The sequence below is a fragment of the Chlorocebus sabaeus genome, chromosome 7, assembly GCF_047675955.1.
Source record: "Chlorocebus sabaeus isolate Y175 chromosome 7, mChlSab1.0.hap1, whole genome shotgun sequence".
Taxonomy (NCBI): Eukaryota; Metazoa; Chordata; class Mammalia; order Primates; family Cercopithecidae; genus Chlorocebus; species Chlorocebus sabaeus.
Window position 1 is genome coordinate 96,296,643 of NC_132910.1, and position 25,810 is coordinate 96,322,452.

General features: G+C 36.5%; 1 protein-coding gene across 6 annotated transcripts in view; it reads left to right on the forward strand.

Annotated features, from left to right (window-relative positions):
- Positions 1 to 25,810, forward strand: part of SMAD1 (SMAD family member 1) — an 82,008-nt gene that overhangs the window by 16,290 nt on the left and 39,908 nt on the right. For 4 of the 6 annotated variants that reach the window (XM_073017656.1, XM_007999902.3, XM_037992613.2 and 1 more), the window contains exon 2: positions 16,301 to 16,878. In XM_073017656.1, coding sequence (XP_072873757.1) covers positions 16,479 to 16,878 — 400 coding nt within the window. In that variant the 5' untranslated portion in view covers positions 16,301 to 16,478. Of the gene's footprint in view, positions 1 to 1,226; positions 1,272 to 5,969; positions 5,988 to 16,300; positions 16,879 to 25,810 lie in introns of those variants that run through there. The other 2 variants (XM_073017657.1, XM_037992615.2) reach the window with 2 other exon arrangements.

The window sequence follows — 25,810 nt, forward strand, 5'->3', positions numbered from 1 at the left end:
TGTTTCAGTGGTTAGATAAACTTTTATTTTTAGAAGTTATTCTTTCAAATAACAGATTTCTGTAGTGGAAAAAGTACAGGACCAAATTGCTCGTGAAGATATTTGAATAACATTGAACATTTTTATTTAGTAAGAAATTCATGCATTGAAAAATTTGATGTGAATAATTAATAGAAAGGGGAGTAAGGGTCTAAAATGGGAGGGAAACTTACTTTTTTGCTATAATATGCCATTTTGTGAAATGGAATTTTTTGATTATGTGCCTGAATCCTTAATAAAAGAGAACATTCCATTCCTATCCATATCATATTAACCCAGAATAGGGTGATGTATTTTACCAGAGTACATTTCTCTGAAAATCCTATGCAGATACACTTTCAATTAATTTTTTCCTTTATGAGAGGATATATCTTGCCACCTGTTGGTCATAATGCTGTCTTCTAGAGCCATGTAGAAATAACTCTCTTACCTACTGTCAGTTTTTATTTATTTTTATTATTGGGGTTTTAAATTTGAAAGCAGCAATTAGTTAAAAGTAAAAGTAGTTGGCTCTCCTGCACTCCCTTGTACCCAGCTCTCTCCTAAAGGTAACTACTTGTTCAGTTTCGTTTATTTTTTTCCAGGCCTTTAAAAATGCTCATGTATATACATAGACAGTTTTTGTTTCTACTTGTGTTTTTAGAAAGAGACCATACTATAGGTCTTTTTTACCACTTCTTACTGAACAGCTGTGGTATGGTTTTCTTTTCATGGTAGTATTGTACATGAAAGTCTATCTGTTTTTTCTTATTTTGTTAACAGTTACATCATAGTCGAATGTACCGTAATTTATTTAATCATTCCATTATTGTTAGGCACCTGGGTTATTTAGAACATAAATATACTTGAACATAGATCTTTGTGTGTGCTCATCTGAGGGAGCTATTTCCCCTGTGGCTCTCTCAAGCCGTGGCTAGTTTCTCCCATAAACCTCTTACCTCTTATTGCCGCCTTCAGACCATTCTTCTACCATCCTCTATAAAAAACACCCAACTTCGACTATCACGTAAAATTATACCACTCATTACCCTTCCTTGTTAGTCATTTTCTGCCCCACTGCCCATATCGTTCACCCTAATTCCTACAAGATTTAACTCCTAGTTGTTATTCCCTTTATACTATAGGTTGACCAACCCTAATCCGAAAATTCAGAATGCTCCAAGATCCAAAACTTTTTGAGGACTGATATGGCATTACAAGTGGAAAATTCTGCGCCTGACTTCATGTGACAGGTCATAGTCAAAACTTTTTTTGTGCACAAAATTATTAAAATTATTATATAAAATTGGCCACACATGGTGTCTCATGCCAGTAATCGCAACCCTTTGGGAGGCTGAAGCAGTGGATCATTTAGCCCAGAAGTTTGAGACCAGCTTGGGCAATGTGGCAAAACCCTGTCACTAATAAAAATCCAAAAATTAGCCAGGCGAGATGGCACTTGCCCGTAGTCTCAGCTAATCAGTAGGCTGAGGTGGGAGGATCTCTTGAACCTGGGAGGTGTAGGCTGCAGTGAGCCATGCCACTGCACTCCAGCCTGGGCGACAGAGCAAGACCATGTCTCAAGAAAAAAAGAAAAATTACTCTTCAGCCTATGTGTATAAGGTAGAGATGAAACATACATGAATTTTATGTTTAGACTTGGGTCCCATCCCCAAGATGTCCATTATGTATATTCAGAATATTCCAACCTTCAAAAATATCTGGAATCTGAAACACCATCTGGTCCCAAGCATTTTAGATAAGGGAGATACTCAACCTGTATTCCTGTACAGGAATTATGGACATTTAGTCCATAATTCTTGGACTATTTTTCCTCCAGTGGCCTTGTCTTTGGTCCTATCTCAGATACTCAATCTCTGGGTAGAAAGATTCCATAAAAAAAGAAAAAAAAATCTCACTCAGTCTCATAGTCCCCATAATATGGGATTTTGTACTTCTAAAAATTAAACAATTCTCCAACCTTACAGTTAATTATTTTCTTTATTTATATAAGCAGTAAAGTATTATTTGTTCACATCTGTGCTTTGAGAATATATCCAGAAGCTGATGACTTGTGCCACGCTGGTTGAAATCTGTATCATCTTGTACCTTAACAATTGGCATAACTTCCTAAATGGTCTCCCTACCCACCACTCCCTACTTCCATCCCTGCATCTTTCAATATGTTCTCAACCCAGCAAGCCGTAGTAATTCTATTAAACTGTAAGTTGGATGATGGCTCTCCTCTGCTCAGATCTCCCAGTGTTTCCATCTCAATTTGGATCAAAAGCTCTTAAGTCTCTGCGGGTCCCGCACATACCTTCCCCTGTGACCTCTCTGGCCTCATCTCTCATTTCTGTCCCCTCACTTACTCCATTCCAGCCTTGGTGAGGACTCCTTGCCATTCCTTGAACATCTCAGGATCATCCTTGCCAAATGGCTTAAATGGCTTTTGCAATTGCCCTTCTCTCTGCTTGGAATGCACTTCCCCAGATAATTCCTTTTCAGGGGGCTGTTCAGATATCACATTCGCAATGAGGCTTTCCTTGACCACCAGAATGTAGGCCCCACCAAGGCACAGGCACAGACTTTGAAAAACTTTGTGTCTCTTTCAGTGCTGTGTTTCTAGTGCTTAGATTAGTGCCTGGCTTGTGATAGCTGTTTATTGAGTGAATTGTGTGACTGTAGTGGTTATCAGTTTTTCTCTTTTTGTGTGAAGTTAGAGCTTCATTAAACAGACAAAAACTAGACTGTAAACTTCATTTTTTTGGATATGCAAAATATTAAAATTAGCTTTATTCGTGAACTTGCTTTGTTAATAAATCACTTTGTTTTTCAGCATGTTATAATTTTGAAGTAAGCCTTTCATATTTATGTTTAATCTGCATAAACTGTTGGATTGGGTGATGGTATCACAATTTTGTGGAAAAGCAAATTGAGGCTCAGAGTTGTTTTCTTCAAAGTACAGCTACTAAGTGGAAAGCTGCAGTTCAAACCTATTCAAGTTAAAGACACTTGTTTTCTAATTTAGAAACCATCTTAAAATGACAAAAAAATAGGTAGAGGTTTTATTTGAAAGCATGGAGAATGTGCCCCAATTTCTCATTCTGGGTTTTGTCTGCCTTTTGTTTCCATTTTGAAAATATGTAAAATAAATAGTTAACTTTAAAATTCCTGACAATGACAGATCAACAAGTTTTATTTCTCTCACCTGTGGAGGAAGTGGCCTCCACCCAGTTTTACTGAATTAGGAGGGAAGTGATTTTTTCAAGTGATAAAAAGAAATAAAATTCCATGCTCTTCCCAGAGGAGGAGTTCAACAATTGGGAAAGTGGCGTGAGACCATATGTTGGTTTGTAAAAGGATATAACTTGTAAAGATGTTTCCTTTGATGCCTGTGATGAATATAGATGTGTTTCCCTTCTAGAGGGTCCTGATTAAATTATGCAATTAAGAGCTGAGCTGAAGGATCTAAATATAGGAAGAGAGTTCAGGCCGTCCTGCTTTGTGTCTGTCAGTTCACTCCTACAGATGTGCATGTTTGTTGTCATAAACAGCACCTGTGAGATCAGTGGAGAGAGAGAAATATGTTCCAAAACATGAAATACAACAGGTTTTTTGTTTCTCTCTTTTTTTTTTTTTTTTTAGGGATAGTTTTTTCCTCCTGTAGTTGATTCTATTTTCATGTGTGAATTTGATATTTGGATTACTTTTTTAAAAAAAACTTGACTGAGGGACTTTGGTATTAGTCAGTACTGGTTTAAAATGTAGACCTACTACTTACCAGAATATGGTCTGGAGAAAGTTACTTTAGCCTCTGAGCCTCAAGTTTATTAGTAAAATTGAGATAATGATTTCTACCTTGAAGGATTGGTGTGAGGAGTCAATGTAATGTTTGTAAAAACAACCAGTATAATGCTTGTATAAGGTGGTAACTCAAATAATTTCGTTTATTAGCTCTACTGATGAATCATTCATAACTAGCCACTTCCGGAAATCTACCACATTTAGCATTCTTTGTAGTCTAAAATTGCTATTTTAGGATAACTGACTCAAAGAGAATAGTTTTTTTCTAAGAGACAACTACCGTAGACTTTTTTCTGGGGTAGTCAATAAAATTAAATCTTAAAATGTCTGTGGTCTTCAATCTTTCCTGTGTTTCAGGAGTGAGCATTTTAGGCCAGGAGTCTTTACAATGTTTGAGTTGACATGAATGTGAATGGACTTTATCAGGGTAAGCTTATGGGGAGCTGGGTATCTTGAAAGGCTACCATGTCCTGAAGGACAGTATGCCATTACAAGCATGAATTTGGGAATGGGGATTCAATAGGATTAAGGAATGTTGTACAACTTTTAGAGGAAATGGCAAGAAGATATTCAAAAGCCAACTTTATTTGTTGAAGTTGGGGACAATGAGAAAACTTTTAATTGCCTTAACTCTTCAAGTAATCATCTAATGAGAAAACAGATGTGACAGCTACTATTTTATAGGGAATTCTATGATAAGAAAAATTAACCAGGTACTCTATTAGCAGCCTAGATTTGTCAGGATGGAAGGATTTGTGTATGTAGAGCAGAACCAGAAAGAACTCTTAAATAATTTTCTGATACAATGAAGATATGTTAATAGCATACTTGGCACACCTAAAATACATAAACTACAGTTATATCCTTAGAGACTCTTGTCATTGTGACATCCATAAGTTCCTTGATTCCTTTTCATCAAGGAGATGCTACTTTTGAAATTGTTTGGCTGAAATTTCACAACTTCAGTGAACTTACAAGTGGTAAGTAGTAAGCTGGAATTCAGTCTACATGTTATTCCTTTTCTTTTTGATTCCTAAGATTTCTAGTTAACTCTGTTGAGGGACCACACTGCATCTCTTGCTAGCATGTCACTTAAGTCTTACTGGAGAGACTGGAAGACTTGCTGTCAGTGTCTGTGCTTTAAAGGCAACAGTACCTGCATTATTGCATGACTATAAATAGGTTTTCATGAGCCAAACCCCTCTCCTATTTCCAACCCCTAATTTCTCCAGATTTAGGAAATCAATCTCTGACAAAAATAAATTTTCAATGGGAAAAATGTCAAACTAGCTCTTCTGCATCGTCAGTCCCATGTATGGAAGGTTGGGAGGTGTTTGGAAGTAACCAGATCAAGGCTGAATAGTAAGGGCTCAGTAAGATGGAACTTTACTTGTGGGTGTTTGTGACAGTAGGACTCTCCTGCTGCTGTGAACTGAGATCAGCAGAGTTCTGTGTTCTCTGTGGGTCTCCATATGGCTTTCTTGTGTAGGAATTTTGTTTAAATACGTTTTTTCCCCGACAGACTAAATCGAAATAGAGTTCATTTTAGCCTTTTTAGCGATGAAGTTAAGCGCTGTACTTTATGAAGTACATTAGAATCAGTAAAGAGTAAGGTTTTATCCATTTTCATTTTTCTGTTCTAGGGTTTTGTTTTTTTTTTCTCTCCTTTATTTTGCTTAGTGGTGAGTTTTATTTAGCTAAATTTGACTCATTTGAGATTGAGACAAATGTTGAAAGTTGAGGGCTAACTGCTGTTTTAAAACAGGAAAAAGGAATGCAAGCACTTCACCTGTTTCCTCCTCCAATACAAATACAGACAAATACAGCAGGTCCTCAAACAACCTCATTTCGTTCAATGCCATTTCCTTATAACGTTGATGAGAAAAAACATTCCCAGCTTAGGCCACTGCCAGTGTGGAGTTTGCATATTCTCCCCATGTCTGCTTGGGTTTTCTCTGGCTACTCTAGTTTCCTCCCATATCCCAAAGGTGTGCACGTTAGGTGAATTAGTATGTCTACATTGTCCCCATTGCAGTGAATGTAGGTGTTTGTGTGAGTGCGCCCTGCCATTAAATAGTGTCCTGTTCATGGACGATTCCCACCTTGTACCCTCAGCTGCTGGATCGGCTCGGGTCACTGCAACCCTGAATTGGAATAATTGGGTAAATAATTATCTTGTTTCTGTTAATCTTTCTTAAATGTATATATGGCTCACATTTATTTCAGTGTTAATTTTAGAAGTGTTTTGGGTCTTAGAAGTTTGGTGATGTTTTTGTGACCAGAAATGTCCTGTAGGAACTTAACTCTTGTTTATGTAAATTAGCCGATGCTAAAATCAATTTTGTTTTACATTGTTTCACTTAAAGCCACAGTTTCCAAGAACCAGTAAGGACTTAACTGTGTCTGAAAACCTGGTTAGCTCCTAATTGGAGTAACTGGGTTAAAGAAGCATTTGAAGATATTATTTGTTGAACCAGATCAAAGAACATTGCTACTTTAGGGTATTTTCTGGAACTGAAATGACTAGATCCATTTCTGTTTTTATATTCACTGTAATGTCATTGGAATTGTATAGCAAATTTTAACTTATCTTTTACCTGTCTGCCTTAAGGGTAGATAGAGATTTATCATTTTTCTTAAGGAGTTGTACAGTAATCTTTCATTCTTTTTGTTAGGAACCATTTATAATTCCTACTATCCACTACTCATCATTGTGTTCTACTTATTCCAGAGTTCTGTCTCCACTTGTCTTCATTTTTAGGGGTACTGTTTTTTAGGGGTACTATTTCTCTGTTTGGAAGTGTGAGCAGATGGGCCATTGTCTCGTGGGTTGTCTGCTGTTCCACATTTAACTAATAGTTATTTCAGCTTTATCAACGTTTGTAGGTTCCCAATTCTTCTGGACTTCTGATTAATTCAGCCTGATTTTATTTAGGGCAATTGAGTATGATTATGATACCCCTCCCGTTTTGTGAATTTTTCCATCTTTTACCAATAAATGTCATTGCAATTCTTTGCTTACAAGATGGCTTGAAAGATGCAAGCAATGATGGATTGCTCTTTACGTTTTAAAATATTTATTGGCATTAAATTGCTGAAATAATATAGTTTTTGCAACCTTTGTGTTTTTATGCATTTTTAACCCTACATCTTTAGTGTATAATCTTCTGTGAGTCTGTGGTTTCTATAAGTGTCAGGAATTTTTCAATAAATTGAAAATAAATTTTTCAATGTATTATCCTTTGGAATCATGATCTATTTGGACAATTCCATCTTTGTTCGGACTATACAGTTGACTTGAGTACCTAAGTGAAATGGAGCAGGTTAGAAAAAAGTAGTTTATTTTAGAGTAATGAGAATTAAATTACAGGTCCCCTGGCATGTTCCCCTTTGACCTTTTTTGATGTTTTAATTTAAGCATCTCAAACAAGGCAGGAGTTAATCTCACCAGACCTTGAATCCTATCCAAAATTGGATGTTAGGATAGATGACACATACATTTCTGTAACGCTAATTAATATTGCCAGTTAATTTTGATCACTTTCTACAACATGTCTCTGAGAGATCTTACATCTCCATGGCATCTAATGAGGTATATTGTGAAATGGTTTCATATATTAAAAATACTGAACTACAAAATTCGTGCAGTTTGCTTATGATCACTCTGAAGCCCACCATAGGTCTACTTTGGGAGCTCAAGTCTTACTTTTTCTGTGTATTCACAAAACCAACCAGTCTATCTGATTAAGAAGATATCTGGTGATGTAAGTCTGGAAACACACATACGTAGTTTTGTTACTTGGAAATATTTGTTTCCAAAAGAAAAAAAAAAAATGGATCAAACAGAATTTTTTTTTTTTTTTTTTTTTGAGGCGAGTCTCAATCTGTCACCCAGGCTGTAGTGCAGTGGCACAATCTTGGTTCACTGCAACCTCCACCTCCCTGTTCAAGCGCTTCTCTTGCCTCCGCCTCCCAAGTAGCTGGGTATACAGGCGTACACCACCATGCCCAGCTTATTTTTGTATTTTTAGTAGATACAGTGTTTCGCCATGTTGGCCAGGCTGATCTTGAACTCCTGACCCATGATCCGCCCGCCTCGGCCTCCCAAAGTGCTGGGATTACAGGCGTGAGCCACCACGCCCGGCCAATCAAACAGAATTTTTATAAAGTTGTCTTTAAAAAAAAAAAAAGTATCCAGCTGTTAAACATTTTCAAAGTGAAGTTAATCAATACCCTGTACTTTTAGTTCCTTAATTCTTTTGATCTTTGTGCCATGATTTTTTACTATTAGTTAAGAAAGAGTAATGAACCAAAGAACAAGAAGTAGGAGGAGAAAATAGTTGCCTGCTTCATTTGACAATAGACCATTTATCTTCTGTCATTTGCCTTTCTTAAAGTACTGACAGTTTTTGGATATTTTTCCCCCAGTCACTTTTTGTAGCCTGTATTTTTTTGTTTATTTTATTGAATAATATAATTATTCCCTCAATATTTAATGGGAGCATTTGTTTAGTCTGTTGAATTCCATGCTGGTGCAAGAATTATAAAACAGCCTCCAGTCTGAAGCTGATACAGAGTTTTTTGTTTCTTCATCTTTTTATTAAAGGTACTTGGGTTGTAACATTTGGTGGTTACTCCTTCCTTTAATAAACAAATTATATCTTCATGTACAAATTAGAGTAATTTAAAAAAACTTTCTATGGGAGTTTGTGATCTGTAACATATTAAATGGACGAGAGTGTATTTTGTTGATATTCACAAGAGTTGAATCATTTACTTGTTGCTTTACTAGATGAGGCCAAGATGAAGAAAATGCTCATTTGTTCTGCAATTGGCTGATTAGGTTTACTTTAAATATAAAGCAAGTTACACGGCAGTTAAGAGTACTTTAACATTTTTTTCTTTTAATATTAAGGAATAACACATAAGTTGGAAAATTAAATAACCATGTCGAGTAGTATAAGAGTATCTTTCTAATTTCACTTCCGGCAATTCTGATAGAAATCCTTCCCATGGGTGAGGCTCCTTAGGAAAACGTTCTGAATTTGGAACACTGCTTTAAACTACATTATATTTTTTTTACTTCTCCAACCAGATCACACTATAAATCCAACCTGATTTCTAAGTAGAGTATAGATGTGGCTTGAGCTAATGAATTGATTTTTGTGGGTTTTTTTTTTTTTTTTTTGTAATTAGCAAGTATTTGCATAGAAAGGCTTTTTTAAAAAAATCAAAAGTTACATTTTTTCATTAAAGAGTGTTTGAAAAGTTTAGAAAAGGAGGAGAGAGACACATTACTAATCTTCCAAACCCAGTCATGGTTAATATTTTCATATATTTACATAGTTGTTTATGGTACATATAACCAACCATTTTATGTTCTGCTTACAGTTTTCCCCAAATTATTATGTAGTCTTTATGAACATAATTTTTAAGGGCTATATAATATTCCATTGAGTGGATGCATGCAGTTTACTTAGCTATTTTTCAATTATTAGATGTTTCTCCTTTTTTCCCTGTTATAGATAATGCTCTGATGAAAATCTTTGTGTGAAAACTATTTTCCCTTTCCGGTTCAGAATATTTCCTTAGAGTAAATTTCTGAAGGTAAAGTTGCTGGAATAAAGATCTCAATATTTTTAAGGCTGCTGGGTTTTTTTTTTTTTTTTCCACTAGATGAATACTTTTTTGTCAGTGTGAAATGTTTATATTTGGACAAGAGGGAAGGAAATCTCTGTTTGCTGACTCATGTTTTTATTTTGCACTTTAAACTGATAAGGCCACTTAGCTTTTGACATAAACTAAGGCAGGAAGTACAAAAAGGGGCAGAAAAAAAGTAGTTGTCTTGCCAAGGCCATAATATCATGGACTCATTTGAGTTCCTTATAGGAGGTAGGTCACCTGTTTGACTTGTATATTAAAAAAATGCTTAACTCAGGTAAAAATTAGTCATCAGCTTGCATTTTGTTTTGTCTGTGCATGTTTATATGCAAAGTACTGTGATCCTTTCACTTTAATTTTTGTGAGTGGCCTCGTGACATTTACCACCCAACTGGCTTCTATAGTGTTTGGATACCCTTGGTTTAGATTTTTTTTTTTTTTGCTCCCAGTATGAAGAAATTTTTCTGTATTGAAGATATTACCCTAGTTGTCTTTCTAAAATGTAGATCTAATCATGCTAATTCTCAGTTGTAAAACCTTCCACTTGTCCACATGATGAGATTCTTCAGTCTTGCCCCTGCCTTCGTATCAGCCTGTGTCATCTCCAGCTGGATTAAACCCTAGCATTTCTATCATGTGTCTGTTAAAACAAGCCATTTGGAAAAGTGGTTTAAAAATTCTGGCTTTAGAGCCAGGCAAAATAGGTTCAGATCCAGGTTCTGCCACTTATAGCTGTCTACATAGCTTTGGACAAGATGCTTAACTTTTCTATATTTTATTTTCCTTACATGTAAAATAAAGAAAATGATAGTATTTACTTCACAGTAAATACTAAAGCATTGTTGCTGAGATTAAACTGGTTAATATATAAACAGCAGTGAATAGTGTTTGTCAAGTAATGAACACACAAAATGTCTGCTCTATTGTTTTGCAAAATTCTGCTTATCTTTTAAGTCTGATGTTTTCTCTTAGAAAAAGAAGTTCTGAAATCTCTGGAATTGTTCTTTCCTTTTCTGTTTTTATATATTATTGTTTGTAGGCTGCTATAACAAAATACCATATAGACTGAGTGGCTTATAAACAACAGAAATTTATTTCTCAAAGTTATAGTAATTGGGAAATCCAAGATCAGGGTACCTGGATGGCCTCTTCTCACTGTAACCTCACATGGTGGAAGGGAGGAGAGATCTCTTTGGGGTCTCTTTTATAAGGGCACTAATTCCATTCACAAGGGCACCATCCTCATGACCTAATCACCTCCCAGAGGGCTCACCTCCTAATTCTATCACCTTTGGGGTTAGGATTTCAGCATGTGAATTTAGGGAGGGGATACAAATATTCAGACCAGAGTGGTGTTGATACTTGTTTTATAGCCTTTACCACATGGTATTAGAGTTAGTTAATAGTAGGTAAATGCACAGCACGTGGGCCTCCTCTTCTATTACTATTGTGCCCGTGGGCAATGGTATAATCATAGCATTTCTTCTGACTGAGTCCCTGGAAGGTCACCTAATAAAACATCTCAGTAAAGTCCTTTAGAATTAGCATGCAGGTTAGCAATTTGCTTTATGGGAGTTAGTTGTTTACACACTGGCTTTCCCAGTGGATTGTGAGCTCCTCCAGGATGTTAGACATGTTTGCCTCTGTGTCTCCTGTGTCTAGCACTGTGCTAGGCACTTAGGAGACACTTAATACAGCTTTGTTGAATGAATGCTGGTTTGAATAGTTAAAACGAAAATCTGAAATGGTGGTTCTTACATACTACATTGCCCAACACTCTTGCTTTATATAACAAGTGATTTTGGGGGTATTTAAATGTATTTGTTATCTATTTTAAAATAGCCCCAAGTTATTTTGATACAAACAGCCATTCTGTTTAAAAAGTATTGGTTAAAATGGTAAAAAGCTGTTCTTGAAGTAGAAGAAATTGACATATAGAATATGAAGAAATACACTCCCTGTATAAATTGTTCCTAGAAGCCTAGAAAAAAGTTCTTGTTCTTTTGCAAAACTAACCTTTTAGTAAAAAGGAAATTATCATATCAATAGGTACACTCTGACCAGGTGTGACTCTTGATAATAGCATAGTTTTGTTTTCTTTCCTTTAATGTTAAATGAAAATCATGCCAACTTCAAAAAAACTAGTAAATTTGGGTGAACTCTTTAAGAAGGAAAATGGCAGACTCCCTATAGCCTCCCAGATAAAGTTGACATTCCATATTTGGCTTTCTAGATTCTTCAGGGAGCTAAATTATTCATAGGCATTTAGTGAGAATCAGCTATGTGCCGGGTACTATGCCAAGTTCCAAAGGTAAGAAAATAATAAGTTGGAGTCCCACATCATTTTCATTTCCTGTAGTGAAGATGACAGATGTGTAGATTATCACAGTGTAGCTACAGACATGCACAGTTTGCTGTGACAGCTATTTATAATAATTATATTTTTTTTAATTTCTGAGGCTCACTAATGGTTTCCCCCATTCTAATCCATTTATTGGTAATTTGTGCCTTCTCTTTTTTATGTATCAGTTTTGCTAGGGATTTATCCAGTTTTATTAGTATTTTCAAAGAATCAACTTTGATTTTATAGGTTTTCTTTAGTATGCTTTAAATTTCTGCTTTCATTTTCTTCTACTTTCTTTGGGTTTATTTTTCCTTTTAAAAAATCTTTGGTGGGTATTAGAGTGTTAGTTTTCAGCTCTTTTCATTTTCTAATATATGCATTTAAGACTATAAATTTCTCTCTGTGCCTTGAGCCACATCCTACATTTTGGCTGTGTTATTTTTACAATCATTTAGTTAAAAATATTTTCTATTTCCGCTGTAATTTCTTCTTTGACCCTTGGGTTATTTTAAAGTTTGGTTCTCTTCAATAACAATGTTTTTATTGATTTCTTATTTATACTAAGATCAAAGAATATATTCTGTATGATTTTAGTCTTTTGATACAGATTGAGATTTGGTTTGTTCATTATATAGTCAATTTCAGTAAGTATTCCATGTGTATTTGAAAGTGTTATGAATTGTACAGTTGTTGAGTGCTGTGATAATATGTATATAAATTGGATCAAGTTTTTAAACACTTTTTTTCCTGTATCAATTGATTTTTGTTTGCTTGTTTTATCATTTACTATGTTAATCTCCCACTAGGATTGTGGGTTTGCCTGTCATTGTAATTGTTAGTCTTTTGCTCTATGAATTTTGAGGCTGTTATTATTTACATAAAATTTAGAATTTAAAAATCTACATGGTGGCTCAACTCATCAGTATAAAATGTCCTTTTTTTCTTTTTTCTCTTTAAAAATCTCTGATGATACCTCTTACTTTAAACTCTATTTTATCTGAATGGATAGCTATGCCAGCTTTTTGGGTAGGATATGCATAGTATGTATTTTTCCACTCTTTTGCTTTCAATCTTGTGTTCTTATATTTAATATGTGTCTCTTTTAAGTACAATATAGTTATATAGTGTTCCCCCCAACTCTATCTCTTAGTTGTCATATTTTAGTCTATTTATATTTAAGTAATTGCCTATACTTTGGGATTATATCTAAACCTTACTATTTTCTATTTGTCTCATCTGTTGTCTCCTTTTCATATGTTTTGCATTAATCATTTTTAAAATTTGTATTTGATTTTTAGAGACAGCTCTCACTCTGTCACTCAGGTTGGAGTGCAGTGGCATGATCATAATGCCTATCATAACTCCTAGGCTCAAGCAGTCCTCCTGCCTCTGCCCCCTGGGTGGCTGAGACTACAGGCACATGCCACCTTGCCAAACTACTTTTTTACTTTTTGTAGAGATAGGGTTTTCCTGTGCTGCCCAGGCTACTCTGGAACTCCTGAAGCTATCCCCCTACTTTGGCTTCCCAGAGTGCTGGGATTACAGGCATGATCCACCACACTGGGCCAATCATATGTATTTTTTTAGTTCCATATTTTTAACCCATCTATTAGCTTGTTATAATTTTTAATGTATTCTCTCAGTTGTTGCTTTATTATGACGTGAATTCATAACTTATTGTACTAATAATAAATTATACTTTACCACGGACTGGATAACACAAGGACCTTAGAATGCTAACTTCATTTATCTCTTTTTGCTGTTTCCATGCATTTTAATTCTACATATATTTTAAACATCATGAGACATTCCTATTGTTGTTTTGTGAAGTCAGTATTCATTTAAACTTACCCTTATTTCCTCTTCAGGAGCTCTTCCTCATTTCCTGCAGTTCTTTGCTTATTTCTAGAATCTTTTTCCTTCTGCCTGAAGAATTCCTGTTAGTATTTCTTTTAGTGACAATCTACTGTAAACCAGTTCTCTCAGATTTTGATTGTTGGAAAGCATCTTTATTTCACAATCATTTTTTGAATGTGTTTTTCCTCTAAATGTAGAGTTTTAAGTTACCAGCTATTTACATTTGGCACTAACGATGTCATTTCATTGTCTTCTGGTTTCCATTGTTTATGCTGAAATGTCAGCTGTCAACCTGATTGTACTTACTTGAAGGTAATGTACCTTTTTAAAGAGTTTTGTCTTAGGTTTTCAGGAATTTTACTGTAATATGACACATTGAAATTTGTGGATTTCTCTGTGTGTATCCTTGGAAGCTGTAGGGCTTCGTGAATGTATGGTTAGATGTCTATTGACAGTTTTGGAAAAATCCCTGGCTAGTATCTAAAAATATTGCTCTGTTACAGTCTATCTTCTTTTCCTTTAAGACTCTACTTACGTGGTGCTAGACCTTTCACTAGATCCATTATGTCTCCTCAGTTCTTTATTTTTCATTTTTTCCCTCTCTTTGCATTATTATGAACATTTTTTACCCATCTTCCTGCTCACTAATCTTTTATTCTACTGTATCTAGCCTGTTGTTAAATTCATCCTATTTAAAGTCTCATTAGTTACTATATTTTTCAGTTCTAGAATTTTTATTTCATTCTGCTTTATGATTCTAGTTCTTTGTTAAAATCTTCAACCTTGTCTTCTCTTTCCTTGACATACAAAGTAGTAATCATTAATACTTTAAAGTCTGTTTCTGGTAACTCCATTACCTGGGTCACCCCTTAGGTCTGTTTCTATTCTGTTTTGTTTTGGTCATTTGGTCCTGTTTTTGGTATGCTTGATAACTTTTGGTTCATTGCCATACACTGTGAATTTAAAATTGTAGTGACTAAGGTTGATGTTGTCTCCCTCTATAGCGAAATTGTTTTTCTTCTGGCAAGCTGTTAGAGAGCAGTACACATCACCTAGACCAAGGCTAGGATTAAGATGACTCTAGGTTGGTTGTAAAGACTGCTCCATTTCATTTTTGCCCTTAGACTGGGGCATATTCCTCCAGGAGACTCCATTGAAAGCCTAGACTATTTACCAGGGTTTCTCCTCAGCAGGCCCTCAACTCCATTTGTTGTTGTGTTGTTATTTTGAGGTTCTTCAGCACTATTAGGCTACTAGAAGCTCTGCTTAGTTTGTAAGCCTCTTAGTTACCTCTTTCTGCTTGGCTCCTAGACCTTTTGCTGCTAATAGCATAGCTATTGGCAAATCCCTGGAAAGGAAGAGTGGCGACAAATATTCAGCTCACTTCATTGCATTTCCCCTCTCTCCAGGATTTTGGCCCCCTCAAGTCCTGCATGCCTTGGTTCCTCTTTGATGCCTTTAAAAAGCTGGGCTTTTGTTTGTTTTCTGGCTTGTTTGTTTGGAAGGAGGTTGGTCTGATATGTGCTACTCCAGTTTAGCCAGGGTTTGTACAAAGTTAGCCTCCTTAACCTTTTTCACATTTTATGTTTTCATGTGCTGAAGGGTAAATAGAAAGTTTAAATGAAGCAACTTGGCTGAAGAATTTGGTACAGTATGTGTCCATGTGCTTTATTCCTTTTATGTCAATAACTAGCAAAATTTTTAAAGCAGGAGATGTATTTCCTGTCCTATTTGCCCTGTAACCCATAGACACAGGTTTGTTCACTGAAGAAATACCCTAAAATATTACTACATTTATATAATAGGAATTTTAGCATAAGAAATATTTGTAGAACAAACCAAAAAACAGAGATATTAGACTAAGTTTTTTTTTTTTTTACTCCCTGTTGCTTTCAGTTTTTGTTGATTGAGGTGTTTTGAAATATATTTTTAGAGGTTATAAGTGAATCTAAATCTAAAATATTACAATGTCTTTGGAGAACTTGGACTTTTTAACTTTGTTGCTTTTATCCCAGAGCTTTTGTTAACAGTGGCTTACTTTTTAAACTGCTTCTCAGTTTACTCATCTGAAAAGTGGCAGCAATTGTATTACCTAGCTCAAAGGATTGTGAAAAGCATTAAATGCTATATATCAGTCTGCTTTGGTTGCCATAATAAAATATCATAGACTGGGTGGCTTAAATAACAGAAATAGATTTTATCTTCATTCTGGAGTCTGGAAAGTCCAAGATCAAGGTTCTGGACAATCCAGGCTCTGGTGAGGGCTCTCTTCCTGGCTTGCAGATGATTGCCTTCTTGCAGTGCCCTCAGTGTGTGGGCATAGAGGCTGGAGGAGGGAGATAGCAATCTTAAGACCACCAGTCCTATCAGATTAAGGCCCCACCCTGATGACCTTATTTAACTTTAATTACTTTCTTAGAGGCTCCATCTCTAAATATAGTCATACTGAGAGTTAGGGCTTCTGCATATGAATTTAAGGGGTCACAATTCGGTGCACAGCATACTGTATTACATAAAAGTACTAAAAATAGTACCTAACACATGGTGATTACTTAATAAATTTGGTTGTATGGTAGAGATGATTCTAACCTTTTTTTTTTTTTTCTTTTGTAGGTGCTGACTGGGTTACTTTTTTAAACACTAGGAATGGTAATTTCTACTTTTCTGGACTTCAAACTAAGAAATTAAAGAGACTTCTCTGTAAATAAACAGATCTCTTCTGCTGTCCTTTTGCGTTTGAAGACACCTTTATTTCACCGTATCCAAGGGCTATATAACTAGTGCTGTCATTATGAATGTGACAAGTTTATTTTCCTTTACAAGTCCAGCTGTGAAAAGACTTCTTGGGTGGAAACAGGGCGATGAAGAAGAAAAATGGGCAGAGAAAGCTGTTGATGCTTTGGTGAAAAAACTGAAGAAAAAGAAAGGTGCCATGGAGGAACTGGAGAAGGCCTTGAGCTGCCCAGGGCAACCAAGTAACTGTGTCACCATTCCCCGCTCTTTGGATGGCAGGCTGCAGGTCTCCCACCGGAAGGGACTGCCTCATGTCATTTACTGCCGTGTATGGCGCTGGCCTGATCTTCAGAGCCACCATGAACTAAAACCACTGGAATGCTGTGAGTTTCCTTTTGGTTCTAAGCAGAAGGAAGTCTGCATCAATCCCTACCACTATAAGCGAGTAGAAAGCCCTGGTAAGTGAGTTATTTTATGTTGATACGGTTTGTGTGCCTGGTACCGGATTTGTGTTGTTTAGAACATCAAAATAATCCCTTTCCTTGTTTTTGGTTGTAATTTAAAAATATTCAGGGAAACTGTATGTGTGTGTCTGTGTGTATGTAAGAGAGAAGGCCCTTGAGTATTTCATACATTTTAACAGCTTAATCATCTCTAGTTAACATTATGTCTTGGGAGCAGGCTATGACAATTGTCATTGCAGTACTAATACCTCTAATTTTTAATAAATTTTCTTTCTAAATTTATTTTTTATGTCTCACATGGTTCTCTGCATTTCTCTAGATAAAATTAGCTATGAATTGTATTCTAAGGGAAGAAAATTAGGAAAGAAATACAGTATTGCTGTCTATATGCTTGAAGGAAGTACATCATGAGGATAGTTGCCAGTGACTTAAACCATTTGAACTTAAGAACAGCACTTTTTATCGTCTCTGTGACTTTTGCTGTGGCATGTTTCCTGTGGTGAATATGAAAGAATTATGTTCTTCTATGGAATTATTTGATACTACTACTTTATAAATATACCTAGTTTTTAACATGTATAGTCTTTTGGAAAGGTACAGTAAAGGATATATTTTAAAATTTGTAGGGTTTTGCCCTCAAGTTAGAATCTACGTTCTAGACAGTTGGATCATTGGAAAGTGATTAGATATTCAAGCACTTACATGTCTCATCGTCAGATTGGGGCCAATTTCGTTAATGGATTGGCTGTTAATAGTTACTGGGGTACTAAGGCTGTACATTAGAATCACATGGCTCTCCTCCCAGAAATCCTGATCCTGGGATAGCCTGGTAATCTGTGTTTTTAACAAGTACTTCAGGTGTTACTGATGTAGCTATTGGATTGGTGTTTGGGAATTACTAAACTAGATCGTGTAATAACATGGTTTTCAAATAAAAGGCATTCTGTATTTTTGTGGAATATTTAAGACATATTTTTTAAAAAGATTTTAAAGACGAATAGTATAACAAACATCTTTGTATCCACTACTCATTTTAAGCAATAAAAGATTACGTGTAAACTGGAATCCCTGTTTTTGCTCTTCTGATCCTGCTCCCTTTGGTAACCACTGTTCTGAATCTGACGCTTATCATTCTCATGCATGTTTTTATACTGTTATTACATACGTATGAGTCCATGACAATATGTAATATTTTATATATTTTAAAATGTTATATAATATTGGAGTTTCTTTGTACAACTTGTTTATGTTCATCCAACATTACGTTTTTGTGATTTCTAGATTATATACTTTAGGATTACCTTGTTAAGTCCTGTGAAAAACACTTTGGGAATTTATTGGAATTTCATTGATTTCATTTGGGGAAGACTGGCATAGTATGCTCTTAAGCATAATATTATTTAGTGCACTTTTTAAGTTTCTCCATACAGCCCTTGCACATATTAGATTTATTTCTAGATAACTCGTTTTTACTGTATCCTTCTAAAAGTTACATTTTGTTACAGTTGCTCTTGGCTAAGAGAGCATTGCCTTTTTTCTAACAACTGTGCTGAATTCTCCTTACCAGTTCCAATATAGACATTCTTTACTGCTTGTTATATCAGCTGTGATGCAGTGTTCTTTTTTCTAAACTCAACACAGAGGTACATGTCCCTCTTCTAGCTGGAAATGGAAATGGAGCTGAGAGTTTTGGAGAGTAAAATGTAGTGGATAAGTAATATGTACCAGCATTATTATTTAGGCACATGATTTTTCCAATCCTCGTAGTAACCTTAAAAAGTACTAATACATAGGGAAGATTTTAATTCTACTGCATATGTGGCAGAGAGGGATCTTTTAAGATGCAGACATGATCCTCTTGTTGTCCTGCTTTTCACTGCTCTTGGGAAGTCCTCTAGAGAGGTCTGCACATTCTAGTCCTTGCCTCCCTTTCCAACTTCCTTTGTACTCTTGCGTGCTTTGTGTGCTTGAGTTCTGTGGAAACATTCCGTGCACGTTTCCTCTATCTGTACCTGTTTCTCCTCCGTCTTTGTCTAGTCTACTCTTATTTATCATTCATGTCTAGCACATGGTCATTACTTAATAAACTAAGTAATTGTGTGATGGAGGTCAGTTTCATTGGGAAACCTTTCTTGATACCTCCTTCTCCACACATATCTCCCTGTTCCACTTGGGGAGGTTAGGTCTCATTTCCCATAGCAACCTGAATTTCTTTAGAATGTTCTTCACACTCGTAATGATTGTTCTCTTGGTTTTCTCTGCAAGATAGAAAATAAAGCTCGATGAGGGCAGGCACTGTGCGTATTTATTAACATCTCTATTTTTAGCAACAAGCATAATTTGATAAATGTTTGCTGTTAAATGATAAGGCTGACTTTTAATTTAATATTGTCATTTGGCCATTTTTTTAGAGCTGAATTTTCAGTTTGTCTATACCTTTTGACCACCTTCTTCCCTTCTTTGGTCATTTTATGGCTATTATACCTCTGATACAAGGTGAAAAGTTAAAACCAATACTGAGATGAATTTGTTACTCTTAATAACATAGGTGCTAATAAAATAATGGGGAAGAGGTGGAAAACTGGCTTACATAAGCATTTTGAGACTCCACAAATGCCATTTCAGCCTCCCATTTACCCAGGAATCTTGTGAGTCATAGATAGAACAGTTCTGGAAAACATGGAGGCTGAGGCTAAGATCTATTTAATTTGAACATATCAAGATTTTATGTATATTTTTCACATTGTGAAGTGACTGATGTGGGAATTGGAACAAAGGACTTTTTCCAGAGACCACTATGAAGCAGTCCCTGTACCTTCTGAAGAGAAACTCTACTAAATCAAAGTGCAAGAAGCAGCCAGATGTAGTGGTACATGCTTGTAGTCTCAGCTCCTCAGGAGGCTGAGGTGGGAAGATCACTTGAGCCCCAGAGTTGAAGGCTGCAGCACAGTATGATTGTGCCTGTAAATAGCCATTACGTTCTAGCCTGGGCAGTGTAGTGAGACCCTGTCTTAGAAAAATAAGGTTAAAAAAAAAATGCAACATAGTGAAAGCCCATCTCTACAAAAAATATAAAAATAAGCCTGGCGAGGTGGGGACGCCTGTAATCCCAGCTACTCAGGAGGCCGAGGAAGAAAAATCACTTGAACCCAAGAGGCACAGGTTGTGGTGAGCCGAGATCATGCCATTGCACTCCAGCCTGGGGGACAAGAGTAAAACTCCATCTCAAAAAAAAAAAAAAAAAAAAGTGCAGGGGGCTCTAGCCCCTCACACTGCCAGAATTGAAAAGTCATTTCCCCCTGTAAACCCCTATAGAGTACACCTGGGTATTATTTCTGTGAAATCAGAAAAAGGGGGTCTGGAATTCTAAGCTGCATGTATACACAGCTCAACACTGAATGATTTTGAACTTTGTCACTATTTTACCTCTGATGAAGTATCTCAAAGAACAGTTTAGCCGTTTAACATATTTAAGTCTCCCAAACTTGGTGTTTTCTGCTGAGGTCCCAATGACTCTTGAAAATAACTCAAAAATTGAGAATATTTAGGTTTAGAGTAGTGGTTTTCAAAGTGTCATCCACAGACTAGTAGCATCAGCACCACCTTGAACTTGTTAGAAAAGCTAATTATTATTTTAAAATTGACAAATAATTTTATATATTTGTGAAGTACAGTGTTATGTTTTGGTATGAGTATACATTGTGGAATGATCAAATGAGGCTAATTAACACACCTGTCACTTCCCATGTGTATTTGCTTATTTCTTGTTTTTGTTTGTTGTTGTTTTTAATTTCTTTTTTACTGCCTATTCTCTGAACCTTTTTTTTATTGAGGTGGAGTCTTGCTCTGTTGCCCAGGCTGGAGTGCAGTGGCACAATCTCGGCTCACTGCAACCTCCGCTTCCTGGGATCAAGAGACTCTCCTGCCTCAGCCTCCCGAGTAGCTGGGATTACAGATGTGCTTCACCACGCCCAGCTAATTTATGTATTTTTAGTAAAGACGGAATGTCAGCCACGCTGGTCTCAAACTCCTGACGTCAGGTGATCCACCTGCCTCGGCTTCCCAAAGTGCTGGGATTACAGGCGTGAGCCATCGAGCCCAGCTGAACCTTTTTTTTTTTCCCCCACCATACTAATTTCTTTTTGGTGAGTACATTTAAAATCCACCCCTAGCGTAGGCAACATAGCAAGACCCTGTCTTAATTTTTTTTTTAATTAGCTAGGCACGGTGGCATGTACCTATAGTCCTACCTATTCAGAAGCTATGTCAGGAGGATCACTTGAGTCTAGGAGGTCAAGCCTGTAGTGAGCTATCACCATGTCACTGTACTCCAGCCTGGGTAAGAGAGAGACCCTGTCTCAAAAAAAAAAAAAAAAGAACCCACTCTTAGCAATTTTGAAATACACAATGTTTTATTAGCTATAGTCACCATGCTGTGCAATAGATCACCAAAACTTACTACTCCTAGCTTAAGGTTTGTACGCTTTGACCAACGTTTCCTCTTTCCATGTTCACCCCTCCCTGCAGCCTCTGGTAACCACCATTCTAATTCTATACTCTACTTTTATGAGTCTGACTATTTTAGATTCCACATGTAAGTGAGATTGTGCAGTATTCATCTTTCTGTGCCTGGCTTATTTCACTTAACAGTAATGTCCGCCAGGTGTCACAAGTGACAATTTCCTTTTTTAAGGCTGAATAGTATTTAATTTGAAAAAAAAAGTTTCAACATCAGTAATCATCAGGAAATGCGAAAACTGCAGTAAGATATACCTTTTACCTGTTAGAATAGCTGTTATCAAAAAGATGAAAGATATCAAGTGTTGGCAAAGATGTAGAGAAAGGGGACAGCCATCGTGGAAGACAGTATGGAGGTTCCTCAAAAAATGAAAAATAGGACTACCATATTATCCAGCAGTCTCACAACTGGGTATATGTCCAAAGGAGGTCAAATCAGTGTGTCAAAGAGATGTCTACACTACTATGTTCACTGTAGCATTATTTACAATAGCCAAGGTATGAAATTAACCTAAGTGCTCTTCAATGGATGAATGTGTAGAAATACAAATTCTTTTTTTTTTTTTTTTTTTTTTTTTATTTTTATTATTTTTTTTTTTTTTTATTTTTTTTTTTATTTTTTCTTTTAAATTTATTTATTATTATTAAACTTCAAGTTGTAGGGTACATGTGCACAATGTGCAGGTTTGCTACATATGTATACTTGTGCCATGTTGGTGTGCTGCACCCATCAACTCGTCATTTACATCAGGTATAACTCCCAAAGCAATCCCTCCCCCCTCCCCCCTCCCCATGATAGGCCCCGGTGTGTGATGTTCCCCTTCCCGAGTCCAAGTGATCTTATTGTTCAGTTCCCACCTACGAGTGAGAACATGCGGTGTTTGGTTTTCTGTTCTTGTGATAGTTTGCTAAGAATGATGGTTTCCAGCTGCATCCATGTCCCTACAAAGGACACAAACTCATCCTTTTTTATGGCTGCATAGTATTCCATGGTGTATATGTGCCACATTTTCTTAATCCAATCTGTCACTGATGGACATTTGGGTTGATTCCAAGTCTTTGCTATTGTGAATAGTGCTGCAATAAACATACGTGTGCATGTGTCCTTATAGCAGCATAATTTATAATCCTTTGGGTATATACCCAGTAATGGGATGGCTGGGTCATATGGTACATCTAGTTCTAGATCCTTGAGGAATCGCCATACTGTTTTCCATAATGGTTGAACTAGTTTACACTCCCACCAACAGTGTAAAAGTGTTCCTATTTCTCCACATCCTCTCCAGCACCTGTTGTTTCCTGACTTTTGAATGATCGCCATTCTAACTGGTGTGAGATGGTATCTCATTGTGGTTTTGATTTGCATTTCTCTGATGGCCAGTGATGATGAGCATTTTTTCATGTGTCTGTTGGCTGTATGAATGTCTTCTTTTGAGAAATGTCTGTTCATATCCTTTGCCCACTTTTGGATGGGGTTGTTTGTTTTTTTCTTGTAAATTTGTTTGAGTTCTTTGTAGGTTCTGGATATTAGCCCTTTGTCAGATGAGTAGATTGCAAAAATTTTCTCCCATTCTGTAGGTTGCCTGCTCACTCTGATGGTAGTTTCTTTTGCTGTGCAGAAGCTCTTTAGTTTGATGAGATCCCATTTGTCAATTTTGGCTTTTGTTGCCGTTGCTTTTGGTGTTTTAGACATGAAGTCTTTGCCCATGCCTATGTCCTGAATGGTACTACCTAGGTTTTCCTCTAGGATTTTTATGGTATTAGGTCTAACATTTAAGTCTCTAATCCATCTTGAATTAATTTTCGTATAAGGAGTAAGGAAAGGATCCAGTTTCAGCTTTCTACTTATGGCTAGCCAATTTTCCCAGCACCATTTATTAAATAGGGAATCCTTTCCCCATTTCTTGTTTCTCTCAGGTTTGTCAAAGATCAGATGGCTGTAGATGTGTGGTATTATTTCTGAGGACTCTGTTCTGTTCCATTGGTCTATATCTCTGTTTTGGTACCAGTACCATGCTGTTTTGGTTACTGTAGCCTTGTAGTATAGTTTGAAGTCAGGTAGCGTGATGCCTCCAGCTTTGTTCTTTTGACTTAGGATTGTCATGGAGATGCGGGCTCTTTTTTGGTTCCATATGAACTTTAAAGCAGTTTTTTCCAATTCTGTGAAGAAGCTCATTGGTAGCTTGATGGGGATGGCATTGAATCTATAAATTACCTTGGGCAGTATGGCCATTTTCACGATATTGATTCTTCCTATCCATGAGCATGGTATGTTCTTCCATTTGTTTGTGTCCTCTTTGATTTCACTGAGCAGTGGTTTGTAGTTCTCCTTGAAGAGGTCCTTTACATCCCTTGTAAGTTGGATTCCTAGGTATTTTATTCTCTTTGAAGCAATTGTGAATGGAAGTTCATTCCTGATTTGGCTCTCTGTTTGACTGTCACTGGTGTATAAGAATGCTTGTGATTTTTGCACATTAATTTTGTATCCTGAGACTTTGCTGAAGTTGCTGATCAGCTTAAGGAGATTTTGGGCTGAGACAATGGGGTTTTCTAAATATAAAATCATGTCGTCTGCAAACAGGGACAATTTGACTTCTTCTTTTCCTAACTGAATCCCCTTGATTTCTTTCTCTTGCCTGATTGCCCTAGCCAGAACTTCCAACACTATGTTGAATAGGAGTGGTGAGAGAGGGCATCCCTGTCTTGTGCCAGTTTTCAAAGGGAATTTTTCCAGTTTTTGCCCATTCAGTATGATATTGGCTGTGGGTTTGTCATAAATAGCTCTTATTATTTTGAGGTACGTTCCATCAATACCGAATTTATTGAGCGTTTTTAGCATGAAGGGCTGTTGAATTTTGTCAAAAGCCTTTTCTGCATCTATTGAGATAATGATGTGGTTCTTGTCTTTGGTTCTGTTTATATGCTGGATTATGTTTATTGATTTGCGAATGTTGAACCAGCCTTGCATCCCAGGGATGAAGCCCACTTGATCATGGTGGATAATCTTTTTGATGTGCTGCTGAATCCGGTTTGCCAGTATTTTATTGAGGATTTTTGCATCGATGTTCATCAGGGATATTGGTCTAAAATTCTCTTTTTTTGTTGTGTCTCTGCCAGGCTTTGGTATCAGGATGATGTTGGCCTCATAAAATGAGTTAGGGAGGATTCCCTCTTTTTCTATTGATTGGAATAGTTTCAGAAGGAATGGTACCAGCTCCTCCTTGTACCTCTGGTAGAATTCAGCTGTGAATCCATCTGGTCCTGGACTTTTTTTGGTTGGTAGGCTATTAATTATTGCCTCAATTTCAGAGCCTACTATTGGTCTATTCAGGGATTCAACTTCTTCCTGGTTTAGTCTTGGAAGAGTGTAAGTGTCCAGGAAATTATCCATTTCTTCTAGATTTTCCAGTTTATTTGCGTAGAGGTGTTTATAGTATTCTCTGATGGTAGTTTGTATTTCTGTGGGGTCGGTGGTGATATCCCCTTTATCATTTTTAATTGCGTCGATTTGATTCTTCTCTCTTTTCTTCTTTATTAGTCTTGCTAGTGGTCTGTCAATTTTGTTGATCTTTTCAAAAAACCAACTCCTGGATTCATTGATTTTTTGGAGGGTTTTTTGTGTCTCTATCTCCTTCAGTTCTGCTCTGATCTTAGTTATTTCTTGCCTTCTGCTAGCTTTCGAATGTGTTTGCTCTTGCTTCTCTAGTTCTTTTAATTGCGATGTTAGAGTGTCAATTTTAGATCTTTCCTGCTTTCTCTTGTGGGCATTTAGTGCTATAAATTTCCCTCTACACACTGCTTTAAATGTGTCCCAGAGATTCTGGTATGTTGTATCTTTGTTCTCATTGGTTTCAAAGAACATCTTTATTTCTGCCTTCATTTCGTTATGTACCCAGTAGTCATTCAGGAGCAGGTTGTTCAGTTTCCATGTAGTTGAGCGGTTTTGATTGGGTTTCTTAGTCCTGAGTTCTAATTTGATTGCACTGTGGTCTGAGAGACAGTTTGTTATAATTTCTGTTCTTGTACATTTGCTGAGGAGTGCTTTACTTCCAATTACGTGGTCAATTTTGGAGTAAGTACGATGTGGTGCTGAGAAGAATGTATATTCTGTTGATTTGGGGTGGAGAGTTCTATAGATGTCTATTAGGTCTGCTTGCTGCAGAGATGAGTTCAATTCCTGGATATCCTTGTTTACTTTCTGTCTCGTTGATCTGTCTAATGTTGACAGTGGAGTGTTGAAGTCTCCCATTATTATTGTATGGGAGTCTAAGTCTCTTTGTAAGTCTCTAAGGACTTGCTTTATGAATCTGGGTGCTCCTGTATTGGGTGCATATATATTTAGGATAGTTAGCTCTTCCTGTTGAATTGATCCCTTTACCATTATGTAATGGCCTTCTTTGTCTCTTTT